This window comes from Passer domesticus, chromosome 1, assembly GCF_036417665.1.
Source record: "Passer domesticus isolate bPasDom1 chromosome 1, bPasDom1.hap1, whole genome shotgun sequence".
Classification (NCBI taxonomy): Eukaryota; Metazoa; Chordata; class Aves; order Passeriformes; family Passeridae; genus Passer; species Passer domesticus.
The window spans coordinates 19,385,498-19,409,176 of record NC_087474.1 but is presented as its reverse complement, the minus strand read 5'-3'; the positions used below and the strand labels follow the sequence as shown (position 1 = coordinate 19,409,176).

Below are 23,679 nucleotides of genomic sequence, written 5' to 3'. Positions count from 1 at the left end.
GATAAAATGTGATACAATAGTTTGGTCCTTACTCTTCACAGATATGAACAAGCTTTTCTGACCTCCATAATTGGATTCAAACCAGAAAAATACTTCTGGGTTGGTCTTTCAGATGTGGAAGAACAGGGGACATTCAAGTGGGCTAGTGGAGATCCCGTCACCTTCACTCACTGGAATGTGGGAATGCCTGGTAAGTGCCATTGGGCCATTGAGTTCCTGCTCTGGGGAATGACAAGATGAGGGTTTGAAAGCTAAAAAGTGGTTTAGAAACTCTCTGTCATAAAGCAGTGAAAAGGGTAATGCTGCTTTATATTTGTGCTAAAGGAATTGATCAGGGATTGTGGCAACTCCTTCTAGAAGACCACTTGGGACTGCACATGTCTGTGGGTGTCACTAGGTTTTTGTTGTTTGATGGCATTTTTAAGTAACTCCTATAATAACATAAAAGAAACTTACATTATGAAAATCTTTTAATGATTTAATAGGAAGGCATATGGGCTATTGTGAGCCACTGGTGTCCAAACACAGCGGGAACAGGTTACTCTTAAAAAAGCTGCAGATATTTTGAGAAGGTGTAGTCACCAATAAGATTTAACAACTTTATGTTTTATGAAGGAGAGGAGACAGGCTGCGTGGCCATGGCAACAGGACGTTCAGCTGGATTATGGGATGTTTTGAACTGTGAAGAGACAAACACATTTCTCTGCAAGCAGCTGGTGGAGGGAGTCACGCCCCCTCCGCCTCCTCCAACGACATCCCCTGTCCTGTTTTGCCCAGAGGGTTGGCAGTCTGTTTCTCAGAGCAGCTTCTGCTTCAAAGTAGGTGTTTCATTTCTGGATGCAAACGTTTGCCATTTAAATAAGAATATATTTTGTTCATGCATGGGAGGTAGATTTTACCCTGCCTATTTGACAGACAGTCTGTGATAACGTGCCCAGCAGAGATAACGTTTCCCAAGTGGAAAATGTTGGAAAAATCTGTATGTGTACGAACTGAAGTTTGGAGCCACAGGAATTCTGAGATGACAGGAAAAGCAATAATCAAATTTGATAGACAACCACAGGTGGAATGGTTGAACAATTACATAGTCGGGAATAGAATGAGACCAGAAGATCAGAAGCAAGACAGAAGCCCATATTTGTGTTTTTCAAATATCTGTAATATCTAATACAGTATTTAATTGCCCACTTTCTATAGATTTTTCAGGGAGGAAGGGAAAAAATGCAAACGTGGTTTGAAGCAAGAGATTTTTGCAGAACTATTGGAGGAGATCTTGCATGTATCCACAGTGAAGAAGAACAAAACCTGATAGCTAGACTGTAAGTATCTGCAAAGTCCATAATTTAAATAGAAAAAGAAAAATTTAAAAAATACTTGTCTGAAAGACATAAAGTATTTCTGATGATCAATTTCTACTTTACAAAGATGGTGTAAAAATGCGAGAAAAAATGGGCAAAAAGATGTGAGCAAAAGGTTTTCTTGACATGCCTCTGGGAAGGTGGTGCCCTGCACTAAAGTTGCCTGAACATAAACAAAATTGAGAGAAGTATCATCAAAATTGGTTTTAATTGAAATTAATTCAAAGAGATAAAACAGATCTTCTTGCCTTATTTGTAGCTGATCAGTAGATAAAATACTCTTGATTAAAAGAATGTTTTGCGCTGGTTTCCTAGATTAAGTAAGGGGGAAAATTGGAAGCCTAAGAAAAATCTGACCATATGGATATGCTTGTCAAATCAAGTCCATGACTGCTGGCAGGTCTGAATTTGAATGCTTAAGCTACTTAGTGGAACCAAGACCTTTACATATATTTTCTTTTAACTCAGTTTTTCTGGACCTATGGCATTTGTGATCTTTCCCATAAAGTTTTGTGTTTCACTGTTTCCTGGCACATGTAGTCCCAGGCTGGTTTTCCCCACATGACAATTGAATGATTACTTTATATGATTGTCTCAAATTATACCTAGAGTATCAAGTGTGTTGACAATAATGTAATGCTATACAGTCCACTTCTCTGTTTCATACTGTGCCTGATCCTCTTTATTTGTAATCATTCAGAGACAGAGGTTATATTCACTATTCTTACTGGATGGGTTTAAGTGCCTTGGACTCTGATAGTGGATTTACATGGAGTGATGGCTCACCAGTGAGTAAATAATTTGTTATTCCAGCTTTTTGACTCTTTTTTTTTAAAGTCTCTCTTGGCAGAAAGCTCTTATATCTCCTATATAAAATGCAAGTAACCTTAAGTCTTTAGTACCTGATTCCTTTGTAGGAATTAGTCTTAAATCTTCTAATAGTTCATAGTTATAGACAAAAATACAGCATTTACAGTAATAAAAGTTGATGTAGTCTAGCTCCTGTTTCAAGCAAGTCTGATTGTGCTAATCTCTAAATTCCCATTTGTAATTTGCTGCAATAAATAATTTTGTACACCTACACCAGCTTGGCTTTGCTGCCCTCATTGTCTTAAGCAGATCAGGATCTGCCAGGCCCAAGGCATATGGCAGCACCAATGGATTGTCTTGGGTTGGAACATCTGAGCAGGACAAACAACCCAGAAATCAGAAAACATGTTCCTTTTTAGTGCTTAACAGGAGAACATAATCTCTCCTGGTAACAAATGGGGCAAGAGTTTCCTGGTTTACTAACATGGCTTATAAACACACAGATGAATTGTTATTCTGCTCAAGCGTCATGCACTTCTCCTTAAAAGGTCTGGCATTAAAGAACAAGATGGACCATGAAATCAAATAAAGTACATTCTTTAGCAGAATGACTGTTTTCTTTTAAAAGGAAACTAGTAACAAAGTCGTGTTTTCACTACAGGTAAATTTTGAAAAATGGTCACATGGAGAACCAAATAATTATGATGGGAATGAAAAATGTGGTGTGTTTACTGGCTATCTCAATATGAACTGGAATGATTTATTCTGTGAACACATGCTGGACTTTGTCTGCCAGATTAAAAAAGGTAAGATAACTTTCTCTCTTTAGCAAATTTTAGAGGTAAATAAGAACCTCCTTCCCAGGTCAGATCACACTACCTGCATGTATTAGAGACAGCTATGCCATCAACCACAATAAAATAGTTTATACCTATAATTTCAGTAAAGGCAGTTGAAAACTATTAATTAATCCATGAAGTACACAGGCAGGTTTGGAAGGTATATATAGTATGTTAGGGAAGAGAAACACAACAGCCTAAAGATGAGCATTTTCTGTAAGGTTAACTTACAATGAGCTCTAACATGCTGCTTGCTGAATGTAGCCCTTGTTTTTTCAGATACTCTGAGAAATTCTGTGACAAAAATAAGCTTAATATACTGAGTAACCCTTAAGATTATTATTTGTAATTAAAATGCTAACTACTGTGTAAATATAATTGAGAGACAGCTGAGAAACATAATATACTCAAATATTGATTTATATTGCAGGAACCTCACCGAAACCAGAGCCTAATTCCACATTCAGTAAGTCTTGTGCTTCCAATGAAATAAAATTAATTAACATGTAATGAGGTTAATTTCTATTACAGGTAATTAATGTTTTCATTTGCAGGTTATGAATACGTTGTTGGTGAGGATGACTGGATCATATACAAACACAAGGAATACTACTTCAGCAAAGAAGCAATGTCTATGGAAAGAGCCAGAGGCTTTTGCAAGAAGAATGGTGGTGACCTTGTTGTCATTGAGAATGAAACTGAAAAAAATTTTCTTTGGAAATATGTAAGAAACATGCTTGTTTGAAAAGTGCACCATTTTCTGTGAACTGAGGCACATTTTTTCAACTGGTTTGTGAAATATTAGAAAGTGGCCCCCATCATAAAAAAGAAAAAAATCACTTCCACTTTTCATCCTTTCATTGACTTATCTACTTAAAAGCTTTATTTTAATCATTATTTTAATAACTTGCTATACATAGAAAAATTCTCAGCTTCCTTTCAGGAATGCTCTCAGGGTGCAACTTTCAAAGACTTTGCTCTGTTTAGCTGAAAGCTGCAATTACTAATTATGTTTTTTTCAACTCATTCTTTTCACAGAATTCAATAAAAGCTTTTTGTCAAAGTAGATCTCATATTTGCAGCAAAGGTTTAAGTTAGGATATTGTCTTATAGGAAAAGAATGCCCTGGTGATGAGATACTGTTTTGGAATCAAATAAAATAAAATTTTATTACATTCTTTCCTCCACATGATCAAGGACAAACCCCCACAATTAACTGGCAGGCTTTCAGCAAATTCTCACTATGTTTTCCTAAAACTCTCAATAATATTGTTACAAGCCTGCCTAAGAGGTCATTCTTGCCTTCTCAACATAGTTTTTTTCCTCCATTTTTTTTCAGATGATTTGCAATTTTTTTGGTTGTTGTTTTTGTTTTTGTGTTAGTTTTTTATTTTTTTCTTTCCCCTAGTTATATACTGAAAATTGGAGGAAAATTATGCATTTTTGCAGTTTGGGCACATAATTCCAGCAACTCCCTGCACATTACACACTATGCAATTAACCAACAGAAACTACAGCATTTCTGGAACTTTTTTTTATTTTACTTGAAATCTGTTTTATTACAGCTAAGTAAATTTGTTTGTTTGTTTATTTTAGATTTTCTACAAAGACTGGGGGAACAACTTCTACATTGGCTTAAGTGTGAGCCTTGACAGGACTTTCCGGTAAGTAAAAACAAATTAATTTTGTCAGACTCGTAATGTATTGACATTTGACATGGTTGGCTCTAGGAGATAGTTGAAATTCCATGAGTGACACAACCTGTAGACAGGTTTATCTCCTCACACAGTTTTGAAATGGAATTCTTCTCTTCAGCAACGCACTTCTCCTATCATATTTCTACTATCTATTTCTACCTCTTTTGATTCTTTACTCTGCTTTTGTATTCTAAGGCTGCTGGATCACAGTAAGTCAGGCATCATCATATTTTCTTTGTTAGATGAAAGGAAAATGTGGTTGGAGGTCTCCAACATATTCCAGACAGTACTTGTATTACTTAATGTTGAAATGATCAAAGAAAAAGAACCCTGGAAACCTGCAGTGAGAGGCACCAAAGGGGTTTTTAGAGGTGAAATATCAATCCTGGAGAGCCCTTGTCTGGTTTTCCAGATGGTTGTACTCTCAGAGTTGAGGGCATGGCAGCTGCAGGTGACATGGAGTTGTTACTCTTCTACAATTGTTTTTGGAAACAAAGTGCCCTGGAATTATCTTATATGTCCCCTGGAACCTTGGATGTGTTGCAGACATCTCCTGTGGCATTCTTCTCTCCCGCTGCATCTTTTTCTAGTACATAATTTTGGGATTCAAAGCTTGGTCAGATGAGTCTCAGCCTCTTCATTTTAGTCTTTCTTCTGTTGTCACAGGTTGCTCTGTTGGCCACAAACCACAGAGACTCTGTAGTCTCAGCTCATGGAGATTCTGCTTTCTACATCACATTCACTGCTCAGATGGTCGTTGTTTTCCCAGTCCTCCCTTGTTCCCTCACTAGTCTCATTCTCTTCCCTTTTGGATGAAGGTGCCACCATTTGCTTTGTATTCTTTCTCCTTGTTTATTATGTACTGCTTTTTCTAATTTGACTCAGGAGGTTTGCAAGCAGCTAGGCATCCTGATGAACTCCTAATTTGTAATTTACTTTCAAAAACATCCATGTACTTACTCTGTCTCCAAAATTGGAAAAACATTAGATTGTCCTGGAGGTGTTATTGCCTGAAGATTGTCAGTCTTGTCTGATTCATCACTTGACTTCCAGCACACTGAGACCTTTTCACTTTTTTCTTGGCTACTTTTTGAAAATAAATTTGTGAATCACCAAGCTAGGAAACAATTGATACATAATTGGAGAAAAATAGCAAATAGATAAATAACATTAAAGATTTCCTATGCCTAACAAAATGATTCCAAGAAGTTCCCAGTCTATGGTTCAAGACCCTTTCTTACCCTACAACATCTTATATTATGGCTTTTGACCCAGGAAATTGCTAGAATAAGCTCAAGTGTCTGTTTCTGTGCCCCAGAGAAATCCAGGTCCAGTCCTAGACTGGTGCATTTCCAACACACATCAATGTTCAGAGACCAAGTAAGGTTGGGACCACCAATAAAGATGATTTGTTCAGATCTGGTCTGAGTCAGCACAACAGTTGATATGAAAATATTTTTCACTAATTCCAAGTGGAAGGTCTTGGTTTCCTTTTAACAGAGAAAAACGTGTTCGTAAGCTATGATACGTGAAACTTAAAATACAAAACTCAAATGTATCCTTTGAAAAGAAATATTAATTAATTCAACTTATAATTCCCTCAAATTACTTCTTTCAGGTGGATGGATGGAACATCAGTGAACTATGTTGCCTGGGCTCCAAACGAACCCAATTTTGCAAATAATGATGAAAACTGTGTGGTCATGTATACCCATACAGGTGGGTGCTGTAACAAGATTCAATCTGCAGAATGTGCCTTGGACCTGGAGGATTGTGTGGGAAAGGCTGGATGGGTTAACATACTGAACAGGCTGATGCTTCATAATGTTCAAAAAGCAAAGGAAAATAAATTCCAATCTCTTATTTATGTACTTTAAAAAATTGAACTCTATGTAGCTAACACATTGTAAGAAAATTGGTAAGTGAAAAAATAAATGAGGTCAGCATCAGACAATTGGCAGACAGTCAGTATTTTTTCTCCTCTAACCTCTGTCCATTTAATGCCCGCCTCCCCAGTATATTAGCTATCTGCTTTCATTTCTGCAGTTCCTAAAAACTGAGGGTTTGGCCATGGCTTGGATTATTATTAAGCAATATTATACAATATTTAAATTAAAAGAAAATATTCTTTAACATCCATTAATACAGAGAACTGGAAGCAATTGTGTTTATGCTAGCCAAGAACTTAGTCTTTTTTTTTGGACCGCTAAATCTCTTCTACTTTTAAACATTTCTGATCTCAAGATCTATAGCTGAGGTGATCTTCCTAGGCTCTCTTAGAGGTGAATGGAAGGATATGGATGTTTTTGGGGAGCAAATATTATGTCCTGTTTTGGAAACCTTGATGAGTCATGTCCTTAACTTCTCTGAATTAAATGACAATGCCTCCATTAAACATTAGGTGTGAAAAATTCTGCTGTAGGTGGTTACTTGTAATTGCAGCCAATGAAATGTATGTAATTTTCTTATTCATTCCTGATCTGTAAAATGGGGATGGTTATGTTAATGTTGTCCTCTTAAATCACACTCCAATAGGCAGAAAAGATAACAAAAAACTCTAGGACTGTGAGAAGCTCAGGTAGGAAGGTACCCAGGACTGAGTGCCTTATATAGACAGAGTGATTCCAGAGACTTTACAGACCTGAGAGGTTTAAGCATTTGAACTAAATCTCCCTTTTGTCAGTGCAATGATTTTGAAATATTGAAATATTGAAATATCTCTGTTTCTAGACAAATTATTTATATTCTAAATTTTGCTGGAAATGTGAATATTTTGAAGAAACAGACATACAATAACTTATTGCTCCTGGGGGAGAAAAATACAAATGCTGTAACCAGTTTTACTCCCTACAATAGATTTTCTTTAGGAAAGGACGCTTTTAATCTCAGTCTTGATTGCATTTTGTTTTGTTTTGTTTTGTTCTAATTCTAATTTTTTTCCAGGCACGTGGAATGATATCAACTGTGGCAGTGTTGAGTTGTTCATCTGTGAAAGGCTTAACAACACTGTCCGTCCCACTGTTGCTCCCACTTCACCACCGCCACAGGGTGGGTGTATGGAAGACTGGCTCCTCTTTGATAACAAGGTGAAGTATGAAATGTCAGTATACTGTATTTTTAAAACAGCAGAATGAAAAAAATCTTTGAATCAGCTTTTCAATTGTAGCAGGGTTTTTAGTTATCACAAATTTGGTTGAGTAAAAATATTTCAGTTTGATAGAGATCCTTTGTTTGAGATCCAGTGGCTGTTGTCTTCTTTTCCTTCTCTCTCTGTCCTGAGGAAAAATTGCAAACTCAGTGTCTTCTATTTCATGGTGCTCTCTCAACCTAAAATCTCTCTCTCTTCCCTTACCTCCTGGAAGAGGTGCTTCAAAGTCTCTTCCCTTAACTCTTCCCTCAGTGTTTATATACCACTTCTTCCCACCTTCCATTTTCCTTAACTATTCCACAAATTAACTGCTGAACTTTTCAGTTGCATGCTTTAGGTAGCACATTTGGGTTGCTTTACTCTGACAAATCTGTATAATGACTAAAACCTCGTAAGATCATATTACAAGAAATTATAAATTCATGGCTTTCTTTATAATGTCAGAATAATTTCCTTTCTGAGATTTTCCTGTGAGAACCAGATACTGTTTGGCAAATAGGGCAACAGAAGAGGAGATATTTTGCTCCAATAACATATCCTTTTTTTGTATTCTGAGGTCTTCTTAAGCATTCCTCTCACAGTCACATCTCAGAATTATGCTCAGAAGGTTTAATGCAATTTAAACCTTTCTGCGGAGATCAATAGACTGGCATATCCCTTTTTTTAAATAGATGCCAAAATACTGTGCTTTATTCTCTTTTTCTAGTACAGGTCTTCTCTGTCATTTACACCTAAAGACAAGCTAAAAAGTACTGTTAAAATAGCAAACCTCCCCTTTTACATAAAATATCCAGTTTATTTTGTTTGTTACAAACAGAGATGTTTTCATCAGAAATTAAAACAGCATCTAGATTCAGATTTGGCACACTTCTCTTTTTCAGTGTTTTAAAGTCTTTGGCTTTGATGAAAATGATACATTGACATGGCATGCTGCACGAAACAACTGCATTGATCTTGGAGGAAATCTGGTTACTATATCCAAAAAGGAAGAGCAAGGTATAAAGTACCAGTGTTCTGACAATAATGGCACATCATGTAATTTCCGAAAAAAATATTTAAAAATATGTTAGGTCTTCTGCCATATACGCAACTATTTATTCCATATCAATACAAATTTATGCTGAAGGAGGAATTGCACCTTTGGAAAAATGCTGATCCTTGAGGTGACATCCATCTCTGGTTAGGCTATGATTCTATGCCAAAATGGCACATAAAAGGAGTCATATCCAAACCCAAATCACTGGGCACCAGCTGCTGAGCCAGATGCTGTGGGTGCCAGTGGAGGACACATTCTCAGGCAGCAGAAGGCTCCAGTGCTGGAGTCCCAGCTTCCCCCTGTTCCCCTCGTTCTGCTGGACCTCAGCACCTGCTGGTCTTGCTGCTCAGCGTGTTGCAAATGTTTTAAGATGCCTCATGTTTGCTTGGGAGATGTGCTGCCTCAGGTCCTGAGGAATGCACATGGACCATCTCCTACCTCACTCCATCAGTGCTAGTGGCTTAAATTTATTTTTTGTAGCAGAGGAAGGAGATAATTTCAATGTAAAGTCAGTCTTGGCAGGAACTAAGGAGAGCAGCATCTGGTATTCCACAAATTCATACATACTTGCTTCATGGGTACTTGGTTACTAAGTGAGGTTTATTTTGTGTTATACATGTTCAGAAATTAAGTTATTAAGTCAGGATAAAAAAAGATTAACCAAAGAAGAAAAGAAAGTGCACACTCAGTGGACTCAATTTCTATGTGCCAGGTCTTAGTGTACTCATGTTAATTTCTGTAATAGGACATATTCCATGCTTCCTCAGATGATGAGCAACATAGAAGATGTACAAATAAATTCCTGTTTCATTAAAAATTTGCCCATCCTTGAATTTGTATACACTTTTTTCCAATTTTAACTTCAGATGACTGATGTTTAATATCCATTAATAGATATAAATTTTATTTTTGTCATGAGATTGGCACCTTATTATAAAGAGAAAACTCATATCCTGGTTTCAGGCACTCCAAAGTCTGTGGCATTGGGGAAGAGTGCATTCAGTTTCCTTCCTAATACAATTTTTCTTTTTTCCCTTCAGCTTTCCTTATGTCCCTCTTAAAAAATGCTGCAACTGATGCTTGGATTGGACTGAATGACATAAATCAGGAGCACACATACTTGTGGACAGATGGAAGCCCAGTAGACTACACAAATTGGGCAAAAGGTTCCCGAAGTTATTATAGCATGGTAAGCATCAATTTCTGTTTGTCACTTGAACATTACAACTTGGTAAATGAACAAAACGTATGTAACTACTACTGTATTTCTGTCTTTTCCTTTATGAAGATTTTTGTTGTCTCATTGCTTTTTAAAAGCAGAGTATCCTTGTGGGAGGTGTATCTACACACTTTTTTTCAGCTTCTGTATTTGGTTCTCTATGAGTTCACACAGAGGTTTGGAAGAATATGCAAAACTCAGACATGTGAGCAATTTCCCTCACTTTACCATGACTCATCAGGATATTCAAATTAATCTTAGCATAAACTATATCATTTTGGGATGCAGTGAGTGTTATTTAGATTTGATGAAAATACTCAGATAATTACACGCACTGACATTTCTTGGCACTGAGCCTGTCAAGGTAAATGCATTAAATGAAATACTCAAAAGAGGGAGTCTGAGTCTTCCTTTCTAATTTTTATGCTTCCCTAATCTTCATATTGAAAAATCCTTTCTCTGTGCTTTGAAACTTCTGGGATCTCTGTACTTTTCGTGCGTAATTGTAAGATAAAACTTAGTGTTACTCAGTAATTGTGAAATGATCAATGTAGAGTACTGCCCAATAGAATTGTTTCTACACCCCTGTGCTAGCTCTACCAAGTTTCTCTTTTTTCATTAAGAGTATAGTTTCACATTCAGTTAAAATGTAAAAAAGTTCTTTGAGCTACAGCTACCATCAGGCTAGAGCTGGGTTTTGGAATCTCCACGGCTTTCCCATCTCACACAGGCCTATGCTTTCTGCAGAAGGCTGTGACCATTCCCCTCCAGAAATCACTGCACATACAGCTTCTGTCTCCTGCAGGCAAGCCCTGGGCTAGTGCCAGAAGGGGGTTTGGAGGCAGCACAGGGTTATACTGAGGCAAGGTGGGACAGCTACTGCATCCCCCTGCAGGAGGCCAAGCCACATCTTCCCATGCTGTGGGAGGAAATGAGGAAGGTAAAGGGTCCAAAGAGCAGCAGGAAGGGTGTGGGAGTTTCTCCAACAAAAGGTTGTTTCTGGCAAACTACCTCTACATTACTACACTGTAGTGACCACTTTGCTTCCTAGTCCTGAGCTGGGGCACAAGGAGGAATTCAGCTCTCCATTTAAGCTTCAGTGCAATTCCCCACAACTTGCTGGAAAAACAGCAGCAGACCTGTGGGGCAGAGCTAGCACACACATGGGAGCTTGCACACAGGCACACGTCCAGGGCCATGCACAGAGCTGTCTATGTCCAGGCAGCCCCAGACACATCCTCCTGCCTCTGTGCTGTGCCTTGTAACTCCCTCTATCATCCAAGGGCAGACCTTCCTAGGGCTGAGTTGCAAAGGTTTATTGCCATACAATGTGCCTGACCATTGGTTGTATGAGTTTTATGAACTTCATATTATTCCTCTGTATGTGATGCATGAGTCAGTGTATCCAGAAGAAGTAGGAATGCTTCCTATTTATCCACAGTTTTTTCTTTTAATCTCACTTGTCTTGTAGGATGATTGTGTCTTTTTGATGAAGAACCCTATTGAACAGGCAGGGAAATGGAAAGATGAAGGGTGTAAAGCAAGCAAAAGTTACATCTGCCAAAAAAATTCTGGTGAGTTTTCTTTCACCACTTTCTAGTAGACCTGATTTATTGTGGTAATTTCAAACTGGTGCTAAAAGTGACTTTCCTGTAATTCTGCCCTAACCTAACTGAAATTAATGACAGTATCACATGCATTATGGACCATTTTAAAAAGATGATCCACACATTTTATTTCTTTGGAGAAAATATCTTAATTTTTTCTATTTCAAAAACTAGAACAGTAAATAACAGCAACAACAAAAAATAGATCTATGTATCATCAGTTAGTTTACTATTTTTAGCAATTAAAGGTGGTTGAGTGAATTGTCTTTGCAATCTTCAAAACTGGAATTTTTAATGGTATATTAAAAACACTGCAAGTTCTTTATTTTTTTTAAACTGCCCTGCATAATTTCCTTTACATTCTTTCTCAGACCATTTCAGCAGCAGCAGTCACATCCCTCTGCTTGCTCATGGTGTGTTTATCATACCCTCTTCCTTGTCAGAAATACAACGAATGCCAATATGTAATGAAAAATTTGAAGAAATTGTTTCCTTTAATGTTCTGCATTGGTACAATATGATTTAGGTAGGTCTGGTGCTTACAAGGTGTATTTCTGGGCATGACACAGATACTTATGCTGAAAGGTAATTCTGACAAGTATTAGAAAACTTTGTCACAGTACGTGAAAATGTGGATTTCATCATTGCAGGGATTTTTTGACATATCTTAATTTGTTATTGCAGTTTCTCATCATTACATGACAATTCCAGTACATTAGATTGTGTCTCAGTGTTATAAGTCTGAGCCAATATAAAGTTAGATTTTCGGTTGTTCTTTTGCTTGTTACAGACCCCAAACTGCTGCACTCCCAACCCACAGTTCCGGTGTTTGGCTTTAACAATTATGGTGATGACCGCTACGAAGTCATCAACTACAAAATGAGCTGGGAAAAAGCAGAGAAGAACTGCAGGGACCAGTCTGCAGAACTGGCCAGCATCCTGGATCCTTATGCTGAATCTTTCCTGTGGCTACAAATATTAAAGCACGGAGAGCCTGTATGGATTGGCCTTAACAGCAACATGGTGAGTCGAGCCCAATTGCTTGTGACAATCACAGCATTACCTTAGATAAACTATTGGTCAAATCCATGGATGTGTGACAGGAATCAAAATCTTGCAAGGGCTCCTGATTTCCCTCCACTTGAAGGGATTTACACATCTAAATGTTTGCCCATAGTGTAAACAAGAACTGCCAGAGCCCACACTTCAAAGACCACCAAGGATGTAGCTGCAGCCCTGAGTGGCTTCAGTGGTAAAAGCAGCAATGAAGCTCTCACTTCCCCCTCCATGGTCTACCACATGCTCCTGTGGTGGAGCAGTGCTGTTTCTAAAGGCACACTGTGGAGAACACCAAAGAAAAAAATGGGTTAAAATAGTTCTTTCTTTGTGAGTTTAAGTTTTTGTTTCAAGTCACAGCCCAGCAGTACAAGATCTCGTGCTGGGCAATAGAGGAAAGAGCAGGGCTCTGGCAATGGGGACTCCTTGGGCTGGCTGTTGGAGCTGAAGCTGGTGCCTTGTGTAAAACTGACAGCAAACTCAGCTAAGAGTGGAGAGGTCTGAAATGGCAAGCATCAACAGAGGCATGTAAAAAAGAACATGGACAAATAAAATGTAGCTGGATATTTTTGGAATTGAAGCTGGGCAGAAATCAAGTGGAGAGAGGCAGAACAAGAGCTTGGTGGGACACAGGTCTGAGCTAGGGCACAGGTGCTGAGGTGAGAGGAACTGCAGCTGCATCTCAGTGAGAGCACTGGGAAACTGGGATTAGCCAGGAATCTGGAATGAAACATGGCCAAGGGTCTCAAAGCAGACAGGAAAGGAAATGGCACAAAGAACAGGATGGGAGGAAGGATCTAGGCTGCACAGGATGGGAGAGCAGAAGCCATGTGTGACTAATGTCAATTATCCTCTGCAAACACTGGTGAAATCCACTGATAAAATACATGCTTAGCTCATCTCTGGTAGCTGGCCCATGCAAGACTCACAAACTTACCACAAGCACAGTTAATACGGGTAGCAGAGTTCTGTGGTCCAACCCCAAAGAATGCCTCATCAGTTTTCTCTCTCCAGTGAAACCTCGGATTTTCCTCTTTGCTTTCTAAATACCTAGAGAAGCCTTTGTTAAAGGAATAGTTTCTCTGCAATCTTTACGTGATCTGTGTGCATATGTGGACTCATTTGATGAAATCTTCATCTGTATATTCACATTTATTACCTCAAGACCCTTTGCCCACTTAGGGCATGAGATGAATGGTGTGAATTAAATAATGTAGGCTGCATGCTGAACATCTGTAGGACCACTGCCCTACCTGCTGTGGAGAGTGGGAGTATGGACCAGTTCTTACATATTCATTACACAATCTTGTGCAAGAAACCATGATTCTATTTTTTTTCCCTAACTTTTTGCATGCAATCATGTGCGATCTTAATGTTCTTCCAATCTAACTCTTGTATGTGACATAATCATAATTGTGATTTGCTTTTAGACTGGTGGCCAATACGTGTGGTCAGATAGAAGGAGGAGCAGGTATCTTAACTGGGGCAGTGGAGAACCAAATAAAAACAAAGCCTGTGTCTATTTAGATTTGGATGGTTTTTGGAAGACAGCATCATGCAATGAAACATTTATATCACTCTGTAAGCAATCCAATGGTAAGTTCCGAATTGGACAAATGTTATTTGGGAGGTTGGAATTTGAGTTAATGTTTTTATTTGAATTTAGTATTTCCATATATGCAAAAGTTGTGATAGACAGCGTATGCCTTGTGATGAACTCTTACATTTTTAAGGAGTAGATCCAATCTTATCCAGTCTGCCTTGTGTGATTTCCAGACACTTAACTTCACAGGCCAGTCAACACATGCACATCATAAAAACAGCTGCAATATTTCATGCCACATGCCATAGTGGTTTTTTGCATCCGTATTTATCAAGAGCTACATAATCAATCAATTTTAGCCTAACTATAAATATATTAATGATATACTTTCACACTTAAAGTATCTTTTGAAATATTGTGAGTTAAGAAACTTCTGTCAGTGTAGGAGGCAAATCAATTAGTTTGTTGCTTCTGCCCAAATACTTTAGTGCTCAAACATTTCATGCAATTTTCAAACATGTTGCAAATTATATACAAAATTCATAATTTTTGCACCATAATTCACAGCAAATTTTATATTAATTTAATCTCTGTTTTGGCTTTTATCTGGTGATGTAATAGGCTATAAATTCTGCTTTTACATTGATTAGGATGCATGATGTACAAGGGCAGGTACAGACAACTTCTCTGACTTTTCTAGAAACTGGCTAGACACAAGTCACAGAGTTGTGGTGTTGAGATCCCTTATGTATGCTGACTCATTCCTCATTCTGTTTCACAAATTTTAGATAAAAATTGCAGTGTTGAAGACAATTGCACTTAGACTGGTGTAAGGCTCCTTTAGCAGACTGGAGAACCAACTCCAGCCAGGATAATTTATTACTAGTTTGTCAAGCTTAATTCAATACTTTGTAATGAGTTAAGTCTATGGGATATTCCTTTTCCTTGGAATAATTGTCACATTTGTAGGTCTGATGTGCGATTCAGGAGTACATATTTCCCTTAGGTTTTAAAACTCCACTAAAACCTGTGTGTCTTCTTAATAGAGTTAATCCCCAGTGAGCCACCTCAGCTTCCTGGGAAGTGTCCCGAACCGAAGCGTGGTAGATCTTGGATTCCCTTCCGTGGGCACTGTTACTATGTTCACACCACTTCTGAGGAAAGTTGGCCTGATGCTTCCATGATGTGCATTCAAATGGGTAAGTGCCCTTTTTTAATTAGGATATTTTACAGGTTGTTTGTGTGTTTGGCTTTTTAATCCAGAGCCAAATTATAATACTTAATGTGTGTATCAATTATATGCTACACCTAATTTAAATTTATTATCAAGCAGTTTTACTATATGGCAATGATGATCATGGAGCATGTAATGAATTTTTACTGAGATAATTAATTTATAATGAAAAATCTCACTGAAATTGTATGTAATCTTTAATTGATATTTTTAGGTGCCTCTCTGGTTTCCATAGAAGATTCGGCTGAAATGAATTTTCTCTTACTTTACTTGTCTCCACTTGCAAGTGACTTCAGAAAGTTTTGGATAGGATTGTTCAAAAATATTGATGGTAATTATTTCACAGTGTATACTGAGATGAAAATAGATACTAAGTAAACAGAGTGAATACTGAACACTACTAACACACTAATTAGTAGTACAAATATGCTAAATATTTAATAAATAATCAGTGAAAAAACCTTATAAACATTCAATAGCTTTTCTGCATATATATTAAAAACATAAACCACCAAGAGGTCTATGCTTTCTGTATCATTGTTGCAATTAGAGTATATTTTTCTGTAAAAGGTTTTAGCTTAGCATTGCAGTAGTTGGCTAAAAATGTTTCCTATTGCCTATTGCCTCAAATTACTTAACATTTAGCCACTGTAGTATTTTAAGCAAAATGTTGTCATCATTAAATGTTGTTTTAAATTAAATTTAAATTTATTTCTAGACAACACAGGGCATAGCATCTCATATGAGCTGCCTAGAAAAAAATTATTAATCTAAATTTCAGTGCTTTTTTCTGTAAATTTTTGGTGGAACTTTTCATTTTTATCCAAATATATTTAATGCGGTTCTTTTGTTTTTTGGGAGCTTTTTAAAACTGCTGTAACTGCAAATTTGATACTGTATTCTATATGATCATAATTCTGAATCCAGTTTTTCTTGGCAGACTTTGAGGGTAAACCTCCAGACTGAGTCTAGACTGGGCTCCAGCTTCTGCTCAAGTCTGTGTCTGTCACCAGCAGGAATGGTGTGCCAGGCTGATCTGTTCTAGCTGAAAATGAGCACTACAAAAGCAGGGACTTGCTCCTGACCTGTCCCCTACAGTGGCACAGTGCAGGGGCAGGAGGGAGGTGCAGCTGCAGGGGAGGGACAGAGGAAGTGGCACTGAGGCAGCTGGATACACCAGGATACGCTGCCACAAAAGCCCACACAGAGGGAGGGAAGACAGCTATTATTCCTACTTGATGGGAGATGCTTGACAGTCAGCAGATGAGATGATTAAAGAGTGAGATAATTAAATTTGCGAAGATAATTAATCCAGCTGTAATAAAATAGTCATTCACTGGTCTTGAATATACACACAAAGAAAATCTCCTGAGCATTCTGTATGCTGGCACTGCTGATACTGGCTGGTACAGGTCCTCTGTTTTCTTAAGGTCTCCAGGCACAGCCCTGGGTGCAGGCTTCAGCTAAAGGTCCCTGGGAAGCTGGACAAGTTTTCCTTATATAAGTGACAGCTATGAACACTAATAAAGTTAACTTTGTGAGCATTTGCATTTGGTACACTTCCCCCTGAAAAGTTCTGGCTGTTAAAAGAGTGAGAAATAAGTTCTCTAGAGTGAGAAATAGGTGCTCTGGGATACCATTTAAATCAACTAAAAAAATCCCAGATCTGATCTGATATGTCATTGTGGCCAGTAGACTAGAAGTTATGCTCCACTTCATTCACTCACTAGGTAATACGTTTGATTTTAGGAGAATGGATATGGATGGACAGAAGTGCAGTAGAATATGTCAACTGGGACAAAGGAGAGCCTACAGTACTTTTTGATGAACACTGTGTTGACATGGATGTCTCAAGCGGAACCTGGAGGACATATTACTGCTCTGTTGACCAGAATTTTATTTGCAAAATCCCCAAAAGTAAGTTCTGAATTTCTGTGCTTTAGGTGATTTTCAAAGATTTGGGTTGATACACATCAGGTCATCAGCGTTTAGGCACTGGTAGCTTCATGCATTGGTGCTGATGCATGTGCATCTGAATCAAAGACAAGAGTAATTTCTGTTTAAAATGGTGAGAAATAATGTTGGAGAATAATCTGAGTAACTGTTCCCTCCCCTCAGTTTAAAAACATAGATTTCTGGGCCCTGGGGTAGGGAAGGACATATTATCTGTTGATAATTCAGAGAAGATTCATGGTTAGAGTGCAAGGAGCAGTAGATGATGAACAGAAGATTAAACTGAAGAGCACTGAGAAGAAAGGCAGATTCTGTCCCCATAGGTAAGCTGAGGGGAAGCAGTGCAAAGTCACTGAGCTCCTGCAGAGAGAAGGCAGGTGCTGCTGGTGGGGACAGTACCACCATGGTGAAGCAGCTGGGATTTGCTGGATGAGCAAGAAGAAAGCATCAGAGGGTGGGCAATGGGGCCCAATTCATTTCTCTGCGGGCAGGGGCACAGTGAGACATGTCAGGACAACCAAACAGCATGGTGTGCTTAATTTATAATGGTTACTTGTGGCCCTGTGATGTTTTAGATGACAGCTGATGAGAAATCTGGTGAAATGTCACAGGTTGGAGTGAGTCCTGCTTGTGTGCGCAGCAGTACTGCATAAAACATGAAGGACATAAACCTGCACACATGCAGCTGTTGTGGGTCAATGTATGTGCACAGACCTAGCTGTGTTTGCACACATCAGCTGGGAGACAGTTTGAATGGGTCACATTTGCTGCTGGCAAACAGACCAACCACACAAATGTAATTGATGTAGTAGGGACCAATTCTGCCTGTGGAACTTGGTGGGTAGGCAATGGAGTCATCCATGAGCGTTTTAGGGTCCAGTCAGTCAGTCCAGCAAGCAATTAACTCCCTCCAGCAATGGAGGGAGGAAAAGGAGTCTGCCTAAAAATACAGCTGAAGTGATAAGTACAACTGTGCTTTTCATTTTTGGAAGCATAAAATATAGAATTCTTTGTGTGTGAAGTGTGTGTTAAGCTTTATACTGTGGAAGAGTAAAAACTTTGAACACAATCTACCTTACATAAAAAGTGTTCAAAGCAATGGTGAGATGATGACAGTTAGTACTGAGGTTTTCTTCTTTTACAAATGTTTTTAGCAAGTATATTTCATGGATTCAGCATAATTTCTAAAAATAAATTTTTATATATTTTTCATGTGCACATACTTTGTTCAGCTCTGGGGCTCCCAGCACAAGAAAAACTCAACTAGGTTATTTTTAAACCATTTGAAATAACCTACTTTTGAAATAGCCTACTCAGCTTGGTTCAGAGAAGGACATTGAAGATAATCTGAGGGCTGGAGCACCTCCCGTATGAGCACAGGCTGAGAGAGCTGGGATTGCTTAGTCTGGAGAAGAGAAGAGTCCAGGAAGACCTTATAAAACTTTCCAGTTCCTAATGGGGGCCCAAAAGAGAGCTGGAGAGAGACTTCTTTCAAGGACATGTAGTGACAAGACAAGGGACTTTAAAATAAAAAAGATGAGTGTGTTTAGCTCATATATTAGGAGGAAATTCTTTAATGTGAAGGTGGTGAGTAACTGGGACAGGCTGTCCAGAAAAGTTGTGGGTACTCAGCCCTGGAAATGTTCAAGGCCAGGTTGGGTAGGGGCTTGTGAGAAACTTGGTCTCTGCAAGGTGTGCCTGTCCAGGGCAGGGGGGTTGGAACTCAATGATCTTTAAATGATCTTTCCAACCCAAACCATTCTATGATTCTATGATTATTTTATGCAGTATTTATTTCATTGAACTGTTACTTTCAAACTGTATAATATATATTTTTTTTTAATTTTGAAGTTGCTGAAATTGAGCCAACCCATGACTCACCTGTAAATAATGGTAAGTTGGTTTCTTTTAAGCCAAAAACCCAGAAATTTCAATAGGTTTATAACCATTCATTATTTACAAGTGGAATATCCCCCAGAAACTTTAATTTAAGTACCCATTTAACCTATTTAATTTAAGGATTATTTTTTTAAAATCAGTTTAAAATGAGAGCACTTCTCTCAAACTGGATGTCTTATTTTTTTTCCTTACCAGTTGTATATGTAGTACAACATAATGTTCATTAGAACAGATTGAGCCAAATTTTGCATTATTTAGCTGGAACATGCATCAATTTTAACTGCTATTATGATTGTTCAGTACTTTTGTTTTGACTCAGTTTCTTGCTTAGGGAGATATTTGTTGTATGCCACAGCAGTCTCTGGGCATTTGTAGCAATTGTTCTCTTTTGTCTTCTACAGCATCAAGAAACGAAGCTGCTGCTTCATCTTCAAGTGGTTTAGGGGGGATGATTTTTGTACTGGTCTTCCTTCTGCTATCTGGCACTGGCCTCACCTTGTATTGTTTCTATAAAAGAAGACGTGATCGACAGATGTTTACAGCTGGGTTTGACAATGCCATATACCGTGGTGACCTTGGAACTCATGAATCAAATTGTCTTGTGACCAATATTGAAGAAAATGAACAGGCAACAATTTAATAGGCTGGGTAATCTTGGGCTTGATTTTGAAAAGAATTAAAGTGTTGGCATGCAAGAATTCTTAAGGAAAACAATTTTCTCCTGTGGAAATTCTATTTAATTTTGCATGGATTGCTTCTTGCTTTCTCTGCTAGCAGGGACAAGCAAACTTGCAAGGCAGATACAGAAATCTGCTCACAAACTTTAGTACCTGGGAGGGTTGTTGAGCTTTCACACAGACCTGGAGCTATTTGTGTCAGCCAACACTCAGGCAGCTCCAGCCGCCGCACACATCCAGCATCGTCTTTAGGCACAAGAACTGTTTTCACCATATTCAGTTATGAGAATATGCTCCTTAGCATGTTCCAGAAAGCATATCCAGACCTGTAGGTACCATGAAAGTGTCCTGTTGATGTCCAGCACAGACTGGCAGAATTGCACAGGCTGGACAGGATGTCCAAGCTCACCTGGTGCAGATCCCTGTTTGAGGCAAGACCAGGTCCTAGCTTCAGCCAGGCAACCTGCTCCAGTGCTGTGGGTCCAGGTCTTCTCTTTGCTACTGAGGTATCACAGAAACTCTTTGTGTTGCCCATAATATCAGAATTAACATAACTTCCTCCTCTGTTTATGACTGATGAAAGGCAAAGTGTAAATTGTATTTCTTCTGCTGTAATTCTGTAACATATGCATTGAAAGATCAACTGTGATGAGAGGTGGGAGTGTATTGTGAATATAGTGGTTTATCATAAACAGTCAAGTAGGGATATCAAAGGATGCTGCAAAAGGACGGGAAGGAAAGAGAAATTATATTTAATTCACACCTGAACATTGACATAAAAAGTATTCTTGATATCTCCAATGCCAGTGTAGATTTCATAATTTTTTAGGCCAATTTGTCAAAGCCTAATGAAACTTACCTTTAGAATGTCTTTTCTAATTTCTAACCAAATTCTCCCTGTCCAAGTCTGTTTTAAACCTTTGAGTCTCATTCTAGACTTCCATCATGATGGAGCTGATGACATTGGATCATATACTGGTCTACTGGTATATTCTCAGGCTTCATAAATCTTAAAATAGGCTCACATACAGGCGTTTTTAATTTTTACTTTCCAAGTGTCTTTTATGCCAAATGCAAACAACCATATGGCTCAAAGCTCTTAGTGCAGTGGATGTCCTTATTTAATTTGATACTTTTTGATATTTTAATCTTCTGACATGTTTTAATTGTGTTTAAGTTAAAAATATTTTGTGTGTGTATGAAAAACATGTAAATAAGTTTTTATTCTGCATTTGTTCACTAAATGGGAATTAAAAGGCTGATTCTAAGTAAAAGTGTGTGTCTCTTCTTAAACAGAACAATTAATCATAACAGAAAAAGAGAAAGGAGGGATGGGGCCTTTAATTTTATACACAAATGAGCATCCACTTTTCCTAGTCTAGCATGCTCTTAAATGCTGCATACCAATCTGTGAAATTATGTCTCACTGCTTCTTTATCTGCAACATTTGAAGGGTTTACTTGTCTAATGGAAGTGTTGCAATTTAAGAGTACTTGTGTGCTGGTCTGAACTAGTAGTTTCTGAGACAGATTTTATATATTGATAGCTCTTTCATATCTCCTCTCAATATTTGCTGATAGCAACACTAGCTCTGCTGTCTGCATTTCACTGATTACATCTTCCAGGTCTCTCATCCTTTCTGCTGTTCCTTTCTAGAGCCTGTGCTGTGGTATGTAGGTCCTTCTGACAGTGCACTGCACCAGTAGATAAGGTTTTTTAGCTGAGATCCTCACAGCACTGAGCAGATTAAAAAGATTTAATCCACTCTTCTAACACTTCCATAAAGGACCCTTCTGTCTGGCTTGTCTGAATTGGTTCCACAGGAAGCATAATTTTGGATAAAGAAGTGGCTACCAGAAAACAATAGGCCAAACCCAGGAAATATGCTTAATGAGAATTTAATTAGTGAAAGTTTCCAAGGACTGATAAGCCTTAGCAGTCTTGTTGCATTTGTGACAATTAAACCCAGAGTTCACTGGGTCTGTACAGAGTTTCAAGTGCCCACGAGCATCAGCAGAGAGGGGACTGTGTATCAGAGAGAGCAGAGGCTGGTGCCTGGTGTTGAAAAGTAAGACCCTCTGAGGAACTTTCCAGACATCTCCTGAGAATTCTTTGGAGTGCCAGTCTGGTTCTTTGAAGCTGAGCATACAGCTGGGATTAGTTTCAGAGTATTGGTCCGACCAATATTGATCATTGCCTGTGAGTGAACTCTGTGAGTGAAGAAGTCAAATGTGCTGTGTGAATACTTGCTTGTTATTAGAGAAGCTCCATTCTATTCATAATAGCTTGCTAGAGAAAAACCCAAACAAAGAGGACAAGTTGTTTTAAGAAACACAGTTTATGATCTGCATTTCTTCCCTATCAGTGAAGCAGAAATTTACAAGAAAGTTTAGTTTTCCATTCATCCTACTTTGATGGATTTTATTCTCAAACTTCAAGGTTACTTGTAGGGTTTTTTTATTCCAAATTAGTCTCCTGCAGCTAGATTTCTGATGGAAAGCTGCCATTACCACTATTTCCTACCAAATCCTGGCTAATAGACCAACTCCAAGAATGCTCATCAGACAAGACAGGTCCAATACCTAGTTTACAGACTACTTGTGTGGACGTAGGAAAGAGATACTCATCAAATGCTTGGACACAGAATTTAGTGGTAAAAACAATCTTTCTACCAGGCCTAGGAACCTTTGGCATTACCCTGCTGCAAACAGAAATGTGGGAAACACAATTTGTCAACTTGTCCTGCTTCCACATAGATTCTGGATTTGGTCTTACATGCAACAAAACAACATTTGTAAAATGCCTCTCCAAAGATTTTGACACCTACTTTCTCAGTTGCTTTCTCTATATTAGGATGGTATTTTAGAGAGAATGTCCTGCCTTTTCTCACCTATTTTCATTATATCCCTAGCCTATATAATGGATGAAAAAGTAATTGATTCTGTATTTATTATAATGTAAGAAGTAGTAACTGCTTTAAGAAAGGAAAAGCTGTGGATAAATTCACCATTGTAACTTTCTCTAAGGTCAGACAGTGATAGAACCATGGCAACACATATACAAAGAAGAATTGTGCATCCTTCTCCTCCAAAAGAATACCAGTTTACAGAGAAAATTTGCTAATATCAGTATCAGTACCAATTAGTTTCAGGACCCTGGCTAAACATGAGTCTAAAAAGAAACTGTTGAACTATGAGTCTTTACTTTTGTCATTTAATTTTCTGAAACTAGGGGACTGAAAAAGGAAGTGAAGAGTAATTTGGAGCAAAATGTAAGGAAATTCTATAAATACAAAGGGAATAGATAGGTAGTTGTGAAATGAGCTAGTGCCTTCAGGCCAGATTCCAATGGGCAAGAGCCAGATTTTCCGGGGTCAATAGGAAAGGTGTAAACTGCTCCATAAGCAGAACGTTGTCCCGATGTCACTGCATCCGGACAGAGGAAGAGTTAGTGTTCGTTTTGTCTCTTCTCAGCTGTGTCCTTATCTAACTTATCCAGCTTTCTGGGCACAAGTTTTTGCTGTGCACAACTATTCACTATCTGTTATATAATCTTTTGAACTATTTGGTGGGTGTTTTAAGGATGTGGTTAGTGGTTCTGGTT

At 38.2% G+C, this 23,679-nt stretch overlaps 1 protein-coding gene across 2 annotated transcripts in view; it reads left to right on the top strand.

The window, feature by feature from the left end:
- LOC135293960 (macrophage mannose receptor 1-like) overlaps positions 1-21,350 on the top strand; it is a 31,339-nt gene extending 9,989 nt beyond the window's left edge. For both annotated transcript variants that reach the window (XM_064408670.1, XM_064408679.1), the window contains 20 exons: positions 42-190; positions 616-818; positions 1,198-1,319; positions 2,059-2,146; positions 2,830-2,974; positions 3,438-3,473; positions 3,562-3,731; positions 4,604-4,671; positions 6,323-6,423; positions 7,648-7,790; positions 8,734-8,848; positions 9,929-10,077; positions 11,579-11,681; positions 12,505-12,737; positions 14,201-14,366; positions 15,360-15,512; positions 15,762-15,878; positions 17,297-17,464; positions 19,352-19,393; positions 19,801-21,350. In XM_064408670.1, the coding sequence (XP_064264740.1) occupies positions 42-190; positions 616-818; positions 1,198-1,319; positions 2,059-2,146; positions 2,830-2,974; positions 3,438-3,473; positions 3,562-3,731; positions 4,604-4,671; positions 6,323-6,423; positions 7,648-7,790; positions 8,734-8,848; positions 9,929-10,077; positions 11,579-11,681; positions 12,505-12,737; positions 14,201-14,366; positions 15,360-15,512; positions 15,762-15,878; positions 17,297-17,464; positions 19,352-19,393; positions 19,801-20,039 (2,710 nt within the window). In that variant the 3' untranslated portion in view covers positions 20,040-21,350. The remainder of the gene's footprint in view (positions 1-41; positions 191-615; positions 819-1,197; positions 1,320-2,058; positions 2,147-2,829; positions 2,975-3,437; positions 3,474-3,561; positions 3,732-4,603; positions 4,672-6,322; positions 6,424-7,647; positions 7,791-8,733; positions 8,849-9,928; positions 10,078-11,578; positions 11,682-12,504; positions 12,738-14,200; positions 14,367-15,359; positions 15,513-15,761; positions 15,879-17,296; positions 17,465-19,351; positions 19,394-19,800) is intronic.
- Positions 21,351-23,679: the final 2,329 nt, after the last annotated feature.